Here is a 15,453-nt window from a genome sequence, read left to right on the forward strand (position 1 = left end):
CCTGTAGAATCCCTCTCGTTTCCGTCAGACTTCGTCTGTCAAAAACAAATGGCTTTTGAGCAAAGCACAATGTAGACTGCTCATAGCCCTCTATTTTCTCGCATTTGTTATTCGATAGTTAAACGCGCAGATAGAATCGCGAGAACTGGACGAGAGCGCGAAACGGGAGACTTGACGGGGTAGGGGATGGGGACCGAGAAAAATAGTCTTCGTTTGACTCGCTTCGCTGGCCTCCCCACCCTCCACCCCACGTGCTTCACGCACGCTTCGTTCGCTTTTTCTTTCGCGTGCGTTGAAAAATAGAGACACTATGAACAGTCTAAGCGCAATGCAGGGAGACTACGCAAGGCTTCAAGGTAGGATTATAGAAGAGTGAGAAAACGAAGAAAATTGGGAAATCAGTAAGTCGCAGGATGGGAGAAAATTCTAATTCATAAGACTATAATCAACTTAACAGTCACCAAAGTTCTCACGGACGGTTTTTATTAATCCGACGGCAAAAATGATGGCAAAAAATCGATCGTTCACACATATTGAATTCCGCTGCAAGATGGATAAAGATACAAAAGTTGACAATACAACTATGACCTCACTTAGAACTAAACACTACACAGGACAGCAAACCAAAGCTCATCAGACCAAGCCACATTCTGAACCAGAAAAATAAACCAAACTAGATCGGTTACAAAAGTATGAGCTAATCTGAAAGTTCGGATGCTGTCACACAAAGTTTGATGACAAAATAATTGATTGAAAGTCTTCCTTGGCTGACACAAACAAGAGAAAAAAATGCTATTAAATTTTCAGTGGAGGCTCATAGTTGCCTAATCTCCTCGCTTGGGTGGTTTACTGTTCGGCCGTGGTGCCGTCGGCTTTCGGAGCCGGTTCATTTTCCGGTTTTGATTCATGGTCTTCTTTCTCTCTCTCCCCGTCCTGTTTCAAAACAAAACATTAATATCAGCCTGGGAACCAAATAGAGCGGTTTTTACTTGAGTGTCGAAGGTTACTCGCATTTGATCTGGTTTTGTATCACCACGCTAAGCGATTGGCGTAAAGAAACTCGCGCCATTTCAGCTTACATTTTCTCCACTGCATCGTTCGTAATCCGACCAAATCTTCCCTAATCTTAACCATCCTTGTTGCTTTTTGCTTTATAATCACCTTTTTGGCGATTTTCCATTTAAGTTAACTATTATTTTAAGGTTCCTTCCAAATTGAGTGTGATTTTTTTACACCTCGGAGAATTGCGTCTAGGGTTGTTTAACGACAAAGCAAGAATAGATTAATTTTCAGATGGTTCTCGTTTGCACCGATTACAAGTCCGTCAGAATTTCTCAAATACTCCGCCAATAAATTCATGGTTATAATCTTCAACTTTGATTACCACTGTGTTGCATAAAAGCCCGGCTTGGGGTTAGTCCGCACAGTGAAAAACTGTGACCTGGGGCTTGAAAATGCTGCCCGAGGCCACACCTCGGTCACAGTTTTTCACTGTACGGACCTCCGGTAAATAACATATATCTTACTCACCTCCCGGCGAGGACGTCGAGGATATCTTCGGTTGTACGGACGACGACGGCGGCGATTCTGAGGTGGACGCTAAAACAAGAGAAGATAAGAGAAGATAAAACAGTGTTTTTGGTGAAACGTTTATTTTACCGTTAGCACTGAAAACTCAGAGTTCCATCAAGACAAATTTTAGAAAGCTGATGATTTTCAGTCTTCTCATCAACGGTCTGCTTGATAGGTATTGATACAGTGAGGAGATTTTAGGTTTTGATCGTAGAGCACTCGCTCACCTCTTCACCATCCCCGCCTTCTTCCTGATCACGTTCTACTCGTTCTTCTTGCTCTTCGCCTTCAGGGCGTTCTTCGTCAGACCTGCGTCTGAAAAAAAGATTGAAATTGTGATTTCGGAAATTTAAAAGAAAAGGTCTTTTCAAATCTGAAAGGCTCGTATACCCGAGCAGCATCCTTTACCTGTACCGAGGGCGTCGCCTGCGGCGGGGACGCCTTCTCTCCTCTCCATCGCCCGACTCCTCTCGCTGCTCCTCATTTCTCCCCTCCTCGGACTGGTCCCCTGATTCGTTATCCCGTGGGGGTGGTGGGCGGCGGCGGCGTCTAGCCCAGGGGGGTGGCCTGCCGTATTGACGCCTGCGGCGTGGTCTCTCTTCGTTGTCGTCTCGTTCCCGCTGGTCAGCCGAGTCTCCTCCTTCCTTCCCCTCGTCCTCAGGTTTGACCTCTCCGTTTGTAGCGGGGTTCGGCCGGCCTCGGGGGCGGCGTCTTCCACGACGATTATCACGGTAGTTGCGGTAGAAATTTCTTCGGCGGTCCGCTGTGAGAAAAATCGCGCAATCGAAGAACGTGTTACGAAAGTCTCAAAGCTGCCCAGGAAAGACAGTTATGCATTTATAATTAGATATTTCAGCAACTATAATTTAGTATTTTGAAATTGAATTCGAAATCAAAATAATCGTTTTCTATGGTTAAAAGCACCAAAAAGGCACTTGAGAAAATGGACGTTTTTCTTTCCCCCTTTTTCAAAAGGAGGCGCTCACGACGCAGCTAAGAAGTCGGGTCCCTACTGGCAAAATGTTATTTTTTGATGAGCGATTTCTTCATCGTTTAGGTTCAGAAGCCTGTGGTACAGCAACATAGTCAGAGAGATACCTACGTGCATATTTGCTTCCTTGCACAGGGTTTCCCTCAGGTCCTGTCACATTAGCCGCTTCAAGACCCTGATGAAAAGATGAATAGAAGATTAGAAAGGAAAGGAGGAAAGATATCATAAGTGAGAAGAATTCAACATTTAAGCCTGGTTTTCACTACTTCATAAACACGGACACAAGCATAATGGCAGTGAGGATGACCACAACACAAGCATAGCTGAAGCACAAGCACGCTGCAAACATAAGCATAAACATTGACCGCCATCTTGTTTTACTCTTGTCCACCATCTGTTTTACTTCCTATCTCAAATTGTTCAAAAAACAAGCACGGGATAGACAAAAAGATTCAAGACCTTGTTACTCTATAGAGCACTTTTGTTTTGCTCGATTCTTGCGAGTGTTTATAAGACCACAATTCGTAGATTTTGTGAACTGGTTCACCAGTTGTAATTTCTTTTTGTAAGTTGGTCATTTTAACTCTTGTAATTTTTTGTAATTTTGTTGTATGTTACCTTTTTCAGTGACTAAATAAAATAAAGGGCTATTACAAAAAAAATCTTGTTTTATTGTATTGATGAGGTACATGTATGGAACTGAAAATAATGCAATTACCAATTCTGCACATGCATGCTTATGTCCTTATGGTTGTGCTGGGGCGGCCTCAATACCATTATGTTTGTTATAGTGAAACCAGGCTTAAGGTCTTTGAACTAAAAAGTGCTGCACCACTGTCTGAAGCACATGAGCAGTTTTAGTACAAGTACTGAAATGGTGACACGTGAAAGTAGGCAATATATTCATAAGTATACCAATTTTATTATCATGGGTGACAAAATACGCTTACAATCGTGGGTTTTTGACTTGTTCATTGTATCCAGAAACTTCACGCCAAACGTTGCTGTGGCAATTTTGTAATTTCAAATGTGAAATTGTAAATTAACACTGAAATTTTGCACCAGAATTAAGGAGTAATGTGTCACCCATAGTGTGAAAAATCCCCCCATCTAGAGCTGAAGTAGCCCACAAAGGAAATAGGAACTACACTGTATCTGAATGCCAGCTACAAATGAAGGGACACTCCAAAAAATAGTTTACTACCACTAGGTAGTATTGAAAACATCACAAAGGAGTTAGTTTTCCATAACTGTTAGTAAATTAGATGAGTTTTGTTCTTCTCGTCACCTGTCTTTTTGACAATGTGTTGATGCAGTAACATGAAATTAGATGTTGGTCACTGAATTTAGATCAAAGATCAACTCAAGATGCTATGAAGAGCCAATATGGCAAACAATTTTTTTTTTTAATTTTTTTCTTCAAGGATCAAAATGTCAACAATGTCACCATTTAATTTAGGTTGACAAAAAGGTAGTGCATTGTTGAGTAGTTTTATGCACTACAACAGGTAGATCACCTAGTCATATAAGCCGTCCGATGCCCACCCTTATACTGAATTGACTAAATATTTTGGGTCAAGTTTGTCCAAAGAGTGGAATTTCAATCTTTTTTATTTTTCAAACCTCTAAGGGAAACGAAAATTGGTTTTAAAAATTGGATAGTTTGAAAAATCAGGGGTGAAATAACTATTACAGTGTAACTTCAACTAAGGGGAGACAAATCATTTTTGGTTCGAGTTATCAAGAAGTTAAAAAAATTGAGGGTACAAGAAATACGCTATTTCTGAATAGCACCTTGCATCTGTGTGAAAAAAGTCTTGGGCAAAATCAATGATTATGAAAATGTGTTTCACCTGCACGTTCATTATCATGTAAATCAGACTCAGTTTCAATAAAAATTTTCGCACAATGACTTGTTTTGAAATGGAGGCAAAACGCAACTCGGAAATGGAATACTGGGATTGCACTGTACTGCGAAACTCTAGGAGAAAAGAAGCAACTGATGTTAAAAATTAAAATTTGTCATTTTGCCTCACTTTTTCGGTGTGATACTTTTGAATCTTAGGACATTGGTATGGAAATTTCCAGAGAAAATTTTCCAGAAAATCCAAGAATTGTTGAATTTCCAAAATGCGAACTATTTAACTATAAAATTCTGGAAGTTCTTGGAGCAAAATCAAATGGAACAGAAAAAATCCTGGTAAGAAATGTTTGAAAATTTTGGTACACACTGAACCTCAATTTTTTTTTTCCGTTCCATTTGCCTCTGGGAATTCCGCAAAATTCAACCAAGAATTTTTGATCAAATGGAAAGCAGCCAAGATTATCTGTCCACAGTTAGGATTTCATTGGACAAGAAATTTACCAGTAGCAGTATTAACTTCAGATGTTAAAACTAATAGCAAGCATATAGCTCTAACCGTAGAGAGGCCCTGTTAGGAGGGTCTTTATGTCCCCATCTGAGTTTCCACCCTTTCAATGTCACAATTTCAGAAGGTTCACATGGTACTATCAGAATTTCATCCAAAGCAACTGATATCGATAGCGAAAATTTTTTAAGCACAGAATACTTAACGTAAATGCATTTAACGTAAATGTAATTCTGTCTCCAAAAAATTCTATTTTGGGATAATTATCAACCAAACGTAATAGTCTTCCAAAGTACAACATTGATGTAAGAAACATAAGAATGTCTGCATACAAACAAATAGCTTTCTGGAAGTAAAGCTACAACAGTCTCTGAAGAAAACCTGGACAAAGACAAATATGATACCAGTGATAAGCAACATACTGCACTTGCAAGCATTTCAAATAAAACAGGCGGGCATGGCATCACAATATAGAATGCAAGTTAGCAACATGTTCACAGAATATTTCAAACTTCGTCCCTTGAGAGCCAATACCTAAAGAGCTTAAAACATATCTTGCAATAGAAATGAGCGTAAACAAAGTATAAGCACACCGCAAATTGGAGAGGTGTCAAACTCTGCATGGTGACATGAAGATAACAATGGAAACCATGCAGACCTACCGGTATGACCTATGAAAATTTGCTACAGTGCAGTCAAACGGCTCCACTCTACTAAAAATTCCTCCTAATAACACAACATTAAGTGCCGTTCATAAACACGTGTGAAGCAGAGAAAGGTTGAGAAACCGAAAAGAGAACGGCAAATTTAAAATTGTCACAAACCCTCAGGAGTCGTGTAGGCCTGTCAACCCCATTTTACACACGTCAATACTCATGGAAAGCTCAACTTTATTGCAAAATAAAATTTCTTCTGCCCAAATTCACTGGAAGTCACTGTCTAATTATGTGCAGTCCTAAGTTCATTATGATTCAAATAGCTGTGACAAAAGCCAATACATACAGGTAGCAAAAAATAGTAAAAGCTTATAAATTATTCACCACTTTTTTACTGTGTAGGCAAGGGTTGAATGTATTCCATGTTCATGGTGAACAAAATGGTTACTCACACATCAAATGAGAAACCGCCACATGGAAATTGTGGCCCTATGCCCCACTGGAGGCTGACATGGAAATTAGGATACACAAATTGTGTGTGAGATATAGCTATGCAGTTTGGAAGAACAGGTCAGCAAGTATTCATGAAAGAAAGTCACAATTAAATCTCCGACTGACTTCTCAGCTTGAAAGAAAGAAATTAAACCTGCCGGAGGTTTGAAAAATTGCCACACAAAAACAATTCCTATAGCACACATTTTCAAAAGATCAAACCTGTGATAAGTAACATACTGAAAACAGCTGTTTAGGCTTGTTGAATGTGCGGGCTCAGCACACTCTTGAATTGCCGCAAGCCTCCTAGACATGTAAGTACAGAAGTGAAATCTTCGCCATAGACAATTTTGTATTTTATGACCAATATACTGTTCATGTAAGTGCGTCTGTCACAGATGGTCAGAAAACTCTCCCAGGAAAAGTCCCTGCTGAAATTAATAATGGTGGCTGAAGAGGACTGAATTTAGACCTTTCAAAAGGGTGCCTGTGGTAGCACACAGATTATAAACTCATTTCTCCTAAGTTTGTGACCCAAAAAGCCTAGTTCTCAGCCTAGTATTACACAAAAAGAGGGGGGAGTGAATTGATCTTGATCTTGAATTTATCGAGCTTTCTTCTCATGCCAGTCACCACCTAAAATTGAGACAATTTTATTCAAAAAGGGCTGACAAGCTACACACCTTGGCTCCAGATACAACGTCAAACTCCACGGTCTCCCCATCTCCGACGCTGCGCAAGTACTTTTTTGGATTGTTCTTCTTGATGGCAGTCTGAAGATAGTCAACAACAGAATCAAAATGAGTACAACATTTGGCAATTTAACATGTGATGTTATGAATCCAATTCAGTATCAACTTAATATTCTTATAACTAAACTAATTAAAAACATATTTTAATGTTATTTACTTAGACATGACTTAAAATTATTATTGTTTTATGGACATATGCTGTATACCATTGATGTTTATTAACTATGTTCCTTACCGAAAACACAGATCAGAGCTTATGCTTTCCGTGAGAAAAATTCTTGTTTGTAATATGTAGTTATCTGTTTATGTGCATGTGGTATCAGAGTTCTCTTGCTTCATGAAGACACTATTTTGTTGCCGAAATACAATTTAAATAAGGGTCAAACTTTCCGATTCCTAAGAGCAGAAAAAAGTTGCTATGACAACTTAAGCAATGATCAGTGTAGAACAGCACAGTTCAACCAAAACAGGATTTACAATTTATCAAATGCTTATGCTTGAGTGGAGAATTTGAAAAAGACCAATCTTTGCCTTGAACTGTAATAAACCAATAGTAGATGAATTTAAGAAACAATGATAAAAATTTCACCCACCAAACTGAAAATTTAGTTTACAAAATTATAGTTTCTCCTATCTAGTCACCTGTCTGTCACTCTCGGAAAATTAGGAAATTAGACTGATCAAAACAATTATGGCAAGGTAGATTTACGTACACTGTACAAATAAAAAAGAGAAGCATTTTAAAATCTCAGTTTGAAACTTCATCTCCTTAATGGTTCAATTCTGTTCGCGCAATGAAACATGTATCCGTGATTTATTCAATGATTTAGATTGCTATAAACACTTGGGATTACTGAGCTTTTCTGTCCAATATAGGGAATTCTCCTTATGTTGAAAGGTCCTTAATTTTTAAAACATACTATTTACTTAATTTGCTATTAGGTGTAATTGACTGAAAAACTATTCAATTTTATTAGTAGTACTTTTGCATGAATATATCATGTTCTTAGCTGCCAAAATACTTCAGACACTTAGTCACTTTATTTTTCATCCAAGTAAGAGTTCTCTCTGAGTGAGGGCGATATTTGCGTTCAGAAAACATATGAATTCTAAATTAGAGAGAGACACTTCAAACTGCACATAAGAATTAAATCAACACTATTTAAATATCCAACAGTCTAAGTGATGAAACATCAAAATGAAAGAGAAAAACTGCAGTTCGATTTTGAGATCAGCCACTGGTGGTGGCCATTTTATATATTCTTATCCAAACAAAGGAAACCAAAAAATGTTTTTAACTGCCTGACAACTCGAAGCTTCAATGCTGGCGCACTAAAAGTGCAAGATTTCACACCAACAGATTTAGAGAATGTTCTGGACAGCTACTTTCATTGAACAACTGAGCACACCTGATGAACAAATATATCTTCCTTGTTGTCATCTCTAAGGAGAAAAGCAAAACAAACTACGATCAGGTCTTTTGTGTGGGAAAATTGGAAAATGCAAATCAGCCCTGTGTCACCTTCAAGAGTGAAAACGAAAACTTCGCTATGCTCTCGTCATCAACGCGCAAAACTCAACACGTATTTCAAACACTCACTAACGGGAACAAACTAAACGAATGTGTTAGAAAATCACAATCGACGAAAGGGGAAACGAATAAAGAAGACGGGAAAGACGAAACCGGTTTGAACTAACCTGTTGATAAAGCCATAACCGTTCTTTACGTTGAACCATTTTACCGTACCGGTGACTTTGCTGGCTGAAAAAATCAAAAAGCCACGTCATTTGGCAAACAATTTAAGTCAGTCGACAGCACAACGCCACAGTTGGAAAAGGGGACAAAATCTGGGCAATAAGAACATGCCATGTGGCCGGAAAACCTATCGTGACAATATACATTAACAATTCATATTCACGCTATTACGGCGCACATGTTCGCGATGTCGCTTTCAATGTGACATGCAACGTAGATTTTCTCCGCGCAACGACACTTACCAACAACTTTCTTCTCAACTGGCTGTTTCTCTTCGACTTGTGGTTCTTCAGTCGTGGTCATGTTGCTGATGGTTACAGCCTCTAGGGCCCTCGCTACTTGGTGGTGTTTCCCACAAAGGTCTTGGTGTTCCCTCAGTTCCTCGATGGATGGCGTCCTCTGTGATCAAGCGCTGCCTTTCACAACTCTTGTAGTCACGCAAGGCTTCTTGGGAACTGATTTTCCAGTCCCGCGCCATTTTCCGAATACACGAAATTTTCACGGCAGAGTGCGAAATTCTTATACCCACTCACAGTTACTCTAAAATGATTTTTCTCGATCAAAAGGTACATCGAAGTCCTAAAAATTAAATAGCGACGTTTATACCTTCGGAAAAATGAAGCCACTCCACTCTCAAAGAAGCAGCCTCAATCTTCGGGATACGTTCGGAATTTGGCGCTTGTCGTAGAATAGTCGGGATACCCGATGATTGGAAAGAAAATGGCGGTGGTTGGGAGGCAAAATCAAGTTGAGTACTTTTTGCAAGGAAGCGTAGGAAAGGAATCTGTGAACACTCTGCTGCACAGACTCAGAGGATTGTGTGATGGGGCATCTCGGCAGTCTGCGACGTTTGTGGATCATGAAATGCTGTGTACACTTGGTAATGAGCTCATAATTTGTGCGTAAATTGTAGGATAGCACTTTCGATACATGTCTATAGACGAACTTATGTACCGATCAGTACAAAACCTCAACATCCACTCGCAGCTTACGACCACCAGGGCTTTTACTTGAAGTTCTGGCTGTTCAAAAACCCATCTCCCGGGCCAAAGATGCCAAATATGGTGTTCAAATACCTCACCTTGAAATGCCCCTACTCCCAGGAACCAATTTGTTACAAAAGAACGGGGCGGCGCCCTGAATGTACTCTCGATTCACCATTATTTCAAGGCAGTTTATTTTAAAATTTCCCTCTCCCCACCCTTCTGATGTGGTATCAAATCTTTTAATGGTGAAGAAAAAAAAAAAAAAAAACTAACACAATGCCCACTCTGGGTATCCCTGGAAGAGCTAGGATTTTGATGTCTCCATTTGATCAACGCATTAAACTTTTCCTCCCTCCCTTTCTCTCTCTCTGCCCCTTCCTTTTCCTTCCTTTCTTTCATGAATGTTCAGGTATTGAAGAGCTCAGCCTTGAGGTATGGACTAGCAAAAAAATCTGGATTTGATTCAAAGGAAGTTATATTTTAAAAAGTCATACCCCACCCTTTTAAGGAGGTCCCATGTTTCTCAATGTCAGAGTGTTTATGTAGTATTTCTTGTCGTTTTTTAAGGTAGTCCTGGCAGCAATGTTTCTCTTAGGGCACGGCACTCCCTAGATGATCCAAAAGCCCCATGGTAAGCATTAGTTTGTTTTGTTTCAAAGTGACAAGGGACTGAGAGAATTGCACTGTGGGACATCCTGGTAGTTTGCTTATTTAGCAGAGCTTTTAATAAAACAAATTCATTTTGCTCAACAGGCAACTTCGTTATGTTGGTCAAAGTGAAATGGGCGATAAAAGTCGGAGCACATTGCTACGTAGCTGTGTGGAGGTATCAACAAGTGATAATCTGACAACTTTCCTCAAAGAACTTGGATTCAGGTCTGTTGTTTTTCTCATTGTGTCTCTCTACTTTGTTAGTCTTAAGAGGTGTAGTCTAGTTTAATGGTTCATGCATAAATTTGGACTGGACCCTGGATCAAGCAGTAAAATCATGTGTACTATAGAGGGCGGGGGAGGGGGGGCATTGGGGTATATTAGAAACCGCAAAACCAAAGAAAAAATCATCCAACACCGCAAAACCGCAAAAAAATTCCCCCAAAACCGAAAACTGCATACAAAACCGTCAAAAAATGATACAATTGTGCCAAGTGGAGTATACAGAGCAAATTACACTAACACTAATTTTATCAAAGTATTTGTGAATATCATGGACTTGTCTGAAACCTTCATATCTTTTAATATCTTTTAGCTTCTGCGGGCTTCTCTCTTCCCTTTTCACTTTACATCTAGACGTATTTTTCTTTTGAAAATTCTTGCCACCTTTCCCCTCCTCGTAGAAAAAACCCAAAACAATCCACAATAATTGCTTCTTCCATTGCTGGCACGGGAGGCACGTTGGAAACTGACCAAATTAATGATCACCCTGGTCTGCAAGGTTACAGTCTCTGGCGTCATTTGAGATGCGTGATCCCCTACCATGACATTTAGTTTGTCACGCATTCCTCTCAATAACTTTGGCGTTTCGTGGCTTTTCGAGATCAATTGCCGCTCAAATCAAAGAGAGACCAGAACCCAAATAGGACAAAATAGGAAAAACCAAACACCACATTGGATACCAAAACCGAAAAACCCCTAGTATTTTTTACGAGAAACCGAAAACCAGATGCTAAAAGACAAAAAATCCACAAACTGCAATGAACACCAAAACCGAAAAACCGAAGTCTTTTGGCACAAAAACCGAAAAATCGATCTAAAAAATAACCAAAACCGAAAATCCCAATGCCCCCCTCCTAAAGGCATCTGCAGACAAGTGTTCATTGCTACTTTTGATCGCCACTCGGTCAACGCTCGATCGACATCTCAGTCGACAGTCGCGTGAGAGTCAATTCATTTTCACAGAAAATGCCTTGTACAAATGTTGGTCGTAAATGCTATGTTTCTAGAACAGAGAGCAAACTCCATGTATTAGTAAGCTGTTGATATGATGTGAAAGGTGTCTATGATACATTGAAGCTACATGCAATACAGTCTCTCTTCTTCCTTGTCATGTTAGGTTTGAAAGTGAATTTGTCTTGAAGGGATATTATTTTGTTAAAGGACACATGCGCATCACTGTTAGTCAAGTTTGCAGAGTAAGTAACTATTATTACTTATTGTAATATTGTTTCCCATGTCCAGTGAATTTTGCAGCGCAATTAGGCAGATTTGTTTAGGATAATCTGAGAGCCAATTCATATTTTAATTATTACAGTATTAAGCCCTTGCTCTTTTTAGAGCAACTGTGGGTTCATAGCATGAAGCAATTTATTCAGTGGCATAGAATGAGATAAGTTGTATAAACATATATGTATCTATAAAGTCTAAGATGAGGTCCTTGGCAAGGTTCATAATCCATCTTAGAGGTGGCAAATGGTAAATTTGAAACTCCTTAGCCTTACAAAGTATTTGAGATTACAAGATGTTGTTATGGAAAAGATCTGACTGAAAGTTGGCAAAAATTGTGCATATCACATACTTTATTGATGGACCATTAGCCACCTTTCTTGTTGTTCTTAATAAGTGTTAGTTTTAATAAATAAATTAATTAATTAAATAAATTTATTTAATATTTAATCATTGATTAGTTCATTATGACAATTAATTAATATGGGTTGTAACATTTCAGGTTGCCAGTGTTAATGATCCACAGTCATGCCAACCCATTTCAGATTCGTACCTTGTTGAGATCAGCCTTTTGACCACAGTTCAACAGGTAACATGCACGTTAGTGGTTAGTCACAGAATCCCTAGCTCATAGCACTCTACAAAGACGTTAAGGACATTCATGCAAAAATTTTCCAACCTTGATTTTTTTTTCTGAGACTTTTACCACTGTAAGATGATGAGTTACCGTAGTTATATCAGGAAATGTAAAAAAAATGGGGGGTCACCGAGTTCACTTTGGAGGGAACATGCCTGGAAGAACACCCTAAATCTGAAAAAATTGGTTAGCGAATAAGGCCACAGTGTAAGCCCAAAAATATTTCAATTTGATCTTTGAAATGAAATGTTCTATGCCAATTATTGTTTAGGTGGACCTATTAAGTGAATTTAGTCAACTATAGTTTCACGTGTCTTGCAGCTGCAAGATGGCAGGATTCGATGTCCTGTGGACAGAAATCTTTGAAATTTTTTCAACTTCCCACATTGATTTTTTGTTCATTTTTGGACAATGTGGAAGTAATTGTAAATAAAATCTGTTTCTGGAAAGAAAAGTAGGTGTCACCAAATGTCCAAGATGGTTAAATCCAGGCAAAGCTATAGCAATGGCCATCTGCCCTATCATTGTTCATTTTATTACTTAGTGCACACTCTGATGCATGACATGGTGTGTGAATTTGTATGCACAGTAAGGATGCGCAAGAACAATTAGTGCAAACGTCCTTAACAGGTTTATTAGTTCCCACGCCTTACTTTCAGCTTAGAAAATCACTGCAGAGGAGCACAAATTTATACACATCTGTTCTTCTTTTCACAGGACACTATGGCTGAAGAGATCAAAGCATTTGCAGAACACCTGAAGCCGTATCCTTTTCCTACAAAAAATGTTTACATCATTCATCAGTGAGGCTCCACATTTTTTAAGTACATTTATTTCAATTTTATTCGACCAAAATGATAGGCAGTCAGAGAAAGCTCCTATGTCATCAAAGAGTATTTTAAATTGACAAAAAAGAATGATGCAAATTATGTTCTCATATGACCTGTGATGGGAGGTTTAAAGTCTGCATACGAGCCAAGTGGCCCATCTTGCCAGCGCTTATCTCCCGTTTCTGTAGCATGAAGTGACAAGAAGTATTTCTACTCCCTTTTCGATGGGATGCTAGTCCATCACAGGGTTACCCTCAGCACTAAATTCACCAGTACCAATTTAAACACCTGGGTGTAGAGAGGCACTGTGAGAGTAAAGTGTCTTGCCAAAGAACACAACACAATGTCCCCAGGCAGGGCTCGAACCCAGACCACTCAATCCGGAGAAGAGCACACTAACCATGAGGCCACTGCGCCTCCATTACTGTTTTAATCAAGGCTAAATAACATCATAAGCAACCTTAACACACTTCATAAGTCTTGTTCACCTGGAGAAAATTGACCACAGGAAACTGCAAATGACATAGCATAGGAAAAGTCTGATATCTGGTACTTTCTGATAACAAGTACTTGCTGGACTGGTAATCAATCATGGATCATCCAGATGTCTCGCAGCACATGGTAGCACCATTCCCAAATGGAGTTGACATTTTGGCATGGAGAAATTCTGGGGGAGCATTTCATTGCACATCCTTTGTGTCATGTTTGGAAAGAGAGCTTTCCCAAAATGATAAAACAGTGTTTGATCATCAAAAAGGACAAGCTGTGGAAAGAGCATAAAACACTCTTGACTCATCCAAGGAAGATGAGGAACAGTCTCAAGTCTGAAAAAAGAAAACAGAACAGAACAAGATTCAAGTTACTGTTTATGACCATAAGTCGCTGAGCTTTGTGTATTATTGCAATTAATTTGGTATTAGGGATCAAGTCAACTGTTACTGATAAAATTAGGCAATTACAATAATTTTTTTTTAGTTATTGCTTAAAATCAGCTGAAAAAAAAAAGTGATGTGAGGTTGCCCTGGTTTTTCAAATTAAAAACTGTTCCTGGATGTAACAATTTGGATCGCCATTGCAGAGATGAAAAGCAATAGCAGATTTGCATGTTGTCGTCATTTAACTACAATTACCAGAATTCCTTTCGTGTTTTCTCTGTTACTTGAATTTTGAAGCCCCAGTGGGATTTAATAGCAATTGCCTTAATTAGCATATCAAACAGAAAAAGTGAAGGATTCTGGTAGTTGTAGTCAAATGACGCCATCATGCAAAGTGCCTGTTGTCTCTTGCAATTTGCAACTTGGTAGAATTTGTGGGGAGCGGGGCAAAGGATATTCATGAGAAGTGAAGTGTGGAGTACTTATGTGGGAGAAATTGGCAAAGAAATGTCAAAAATGTATAAATGATGTATAAAATTCATAAAGGCTTGATAGCCGTGGACACACAAGAGTTCATGACTCCACTTCAAAGGAGATCACGGCACGTAAATTCAGATGCGTACAAAACTACCCGCTCAAAGACGGACTACCACATGTACTCGTTTTTCCCGAGAACGATACGAGAGTGGAACAGCCTGGCCAATGAAACAGTAAATGCACCAAACTTGACGGCCTTCAAGAAAAGCCTGCCGCCTGACCAAGGCCAAACCAAACGATGTTGACTTTGACTTTATTATTATTATTATTATTATTATCATTATTGCTATTATTATTATTATTATTTAGTTTTTATTATAGCATTTTAGCCTTATTTTAATTTGTAGTTTTTTTTTTTATTTATATGCTCACTAGAATCTTCAGAATTGAAGGAGGTGAGTCGCCCAGGAAGAAGAAGAAGAAGAAATGGAATTTAAGTACCGGTACATGATAGAAATGTCTAGTAGCCTAGCTGTAAGACAAGACACTTTTTTCACTAGCTGTTCTTTCTTCATGTGATATTACCCGTTATAGATGAACAGATGATATCATGTGGTGTGAGAACAACTGTGAACATCATCACAAAGGCAACATTTTCTTCCTCTAACAGGTCTTCACTCAGTTTGTGAAATGTCAGTTGATCTATGAATAAGTCAAAACTTTAGTTAAACAGACAATTTATATCAGTATTATTATCAGCATTACTTTTTACTCATTATTGAACATAGTATTTATTAATAAACTTATTTAAATATCAATATGAGAACTCAAAATAAAACCTGTTTTAGAAGAATGCTTTGAGTGGCAAGTTAACTTATTTAATTAATTAGTTAATTGAAT

The 15,453-nt window shown here is 38.7% G+C and overlaps 2 protein-coding genes across 2 annotated transcripts; one reads left to right on the plus strand and one right to left on the minus strand.

The window, feature by feature from the left end:
* Positions 1 to 466: 466 nt before the first annotated feature.
* On the minus strand, positions 467 to 9,008 carry LOC110063635 (uncharacterized). The gene is made up of 9 exons (XM_020770625.2): positions 8,831 to 9,008; positions 8,531 to 8,594; positions 8,242 to 8,275; positions 6,764 to 6,853; positions 2,675 to 2,738; positions 1,981 to 2,335; positions 1,800 to 1,887; positions 1,531 to 1,599; positions 467 to 933 (listed from the first exon to the last, which is right to left on the minus strand). Exons 1-9 carry the CDS (start codon positions 8,889 to 8,891, stop codon positions 847 to 849), a joined length of 912 nt encoding a protein of 303 aa, XP_020626284.1. The 5' UTR covers positions 8,892 to 9,008; the 3' UTR covers positions 467 to 846.
* An 86-nt stretch (positions 9,009 to 9,094) lies between these two features.
* On the plus strand, positions 9,095 to 15,406 carry LOC110063637 (mediator of RNA polymerase II transcription subunit 18-like). Its single transcript, XM_020770626.2, has 7 exons — positions 9,095 to 9,468; positions 10,142 to 10,205; positions 10,328 to 10,450; positions 11,625 to 11,703; positions 12,237 to 12,323; positions 13,089 to 13,135; positions 13,680 to 15,406. The coding sequence occupies exons 1-7, from the start codon at positions 9,294 to 9,296 to the stop codon at positions 13,726 to 13,728; spliced, it is 624 nt and encodes a 207-aa protein (XP_020626285.1). The 5' UTR covers positions 9,095 to 9,293; the 3' UTR covers positions 13,729 to 15,406.
* Positions 15,407 to 15,453: the final 47 nt, after the last annotated feature.

This window comes from Orbicella faveolata, unplaced genomic scaffold (assembly GCF_042242905.1).
Source record: "Orbicella faveolata isolate gen_17 unplaced genomic scaffold, um_ofav_v1 contig_12, whole genome shotgun sequence".
Taxonomy (NCBI): domain Eukaryota; kingdom Metazoa; phylum Cnidaria; class Anthozoa; order Scleractinia; family Merulinidae; genus Orbicella; species Orbicella faveolata.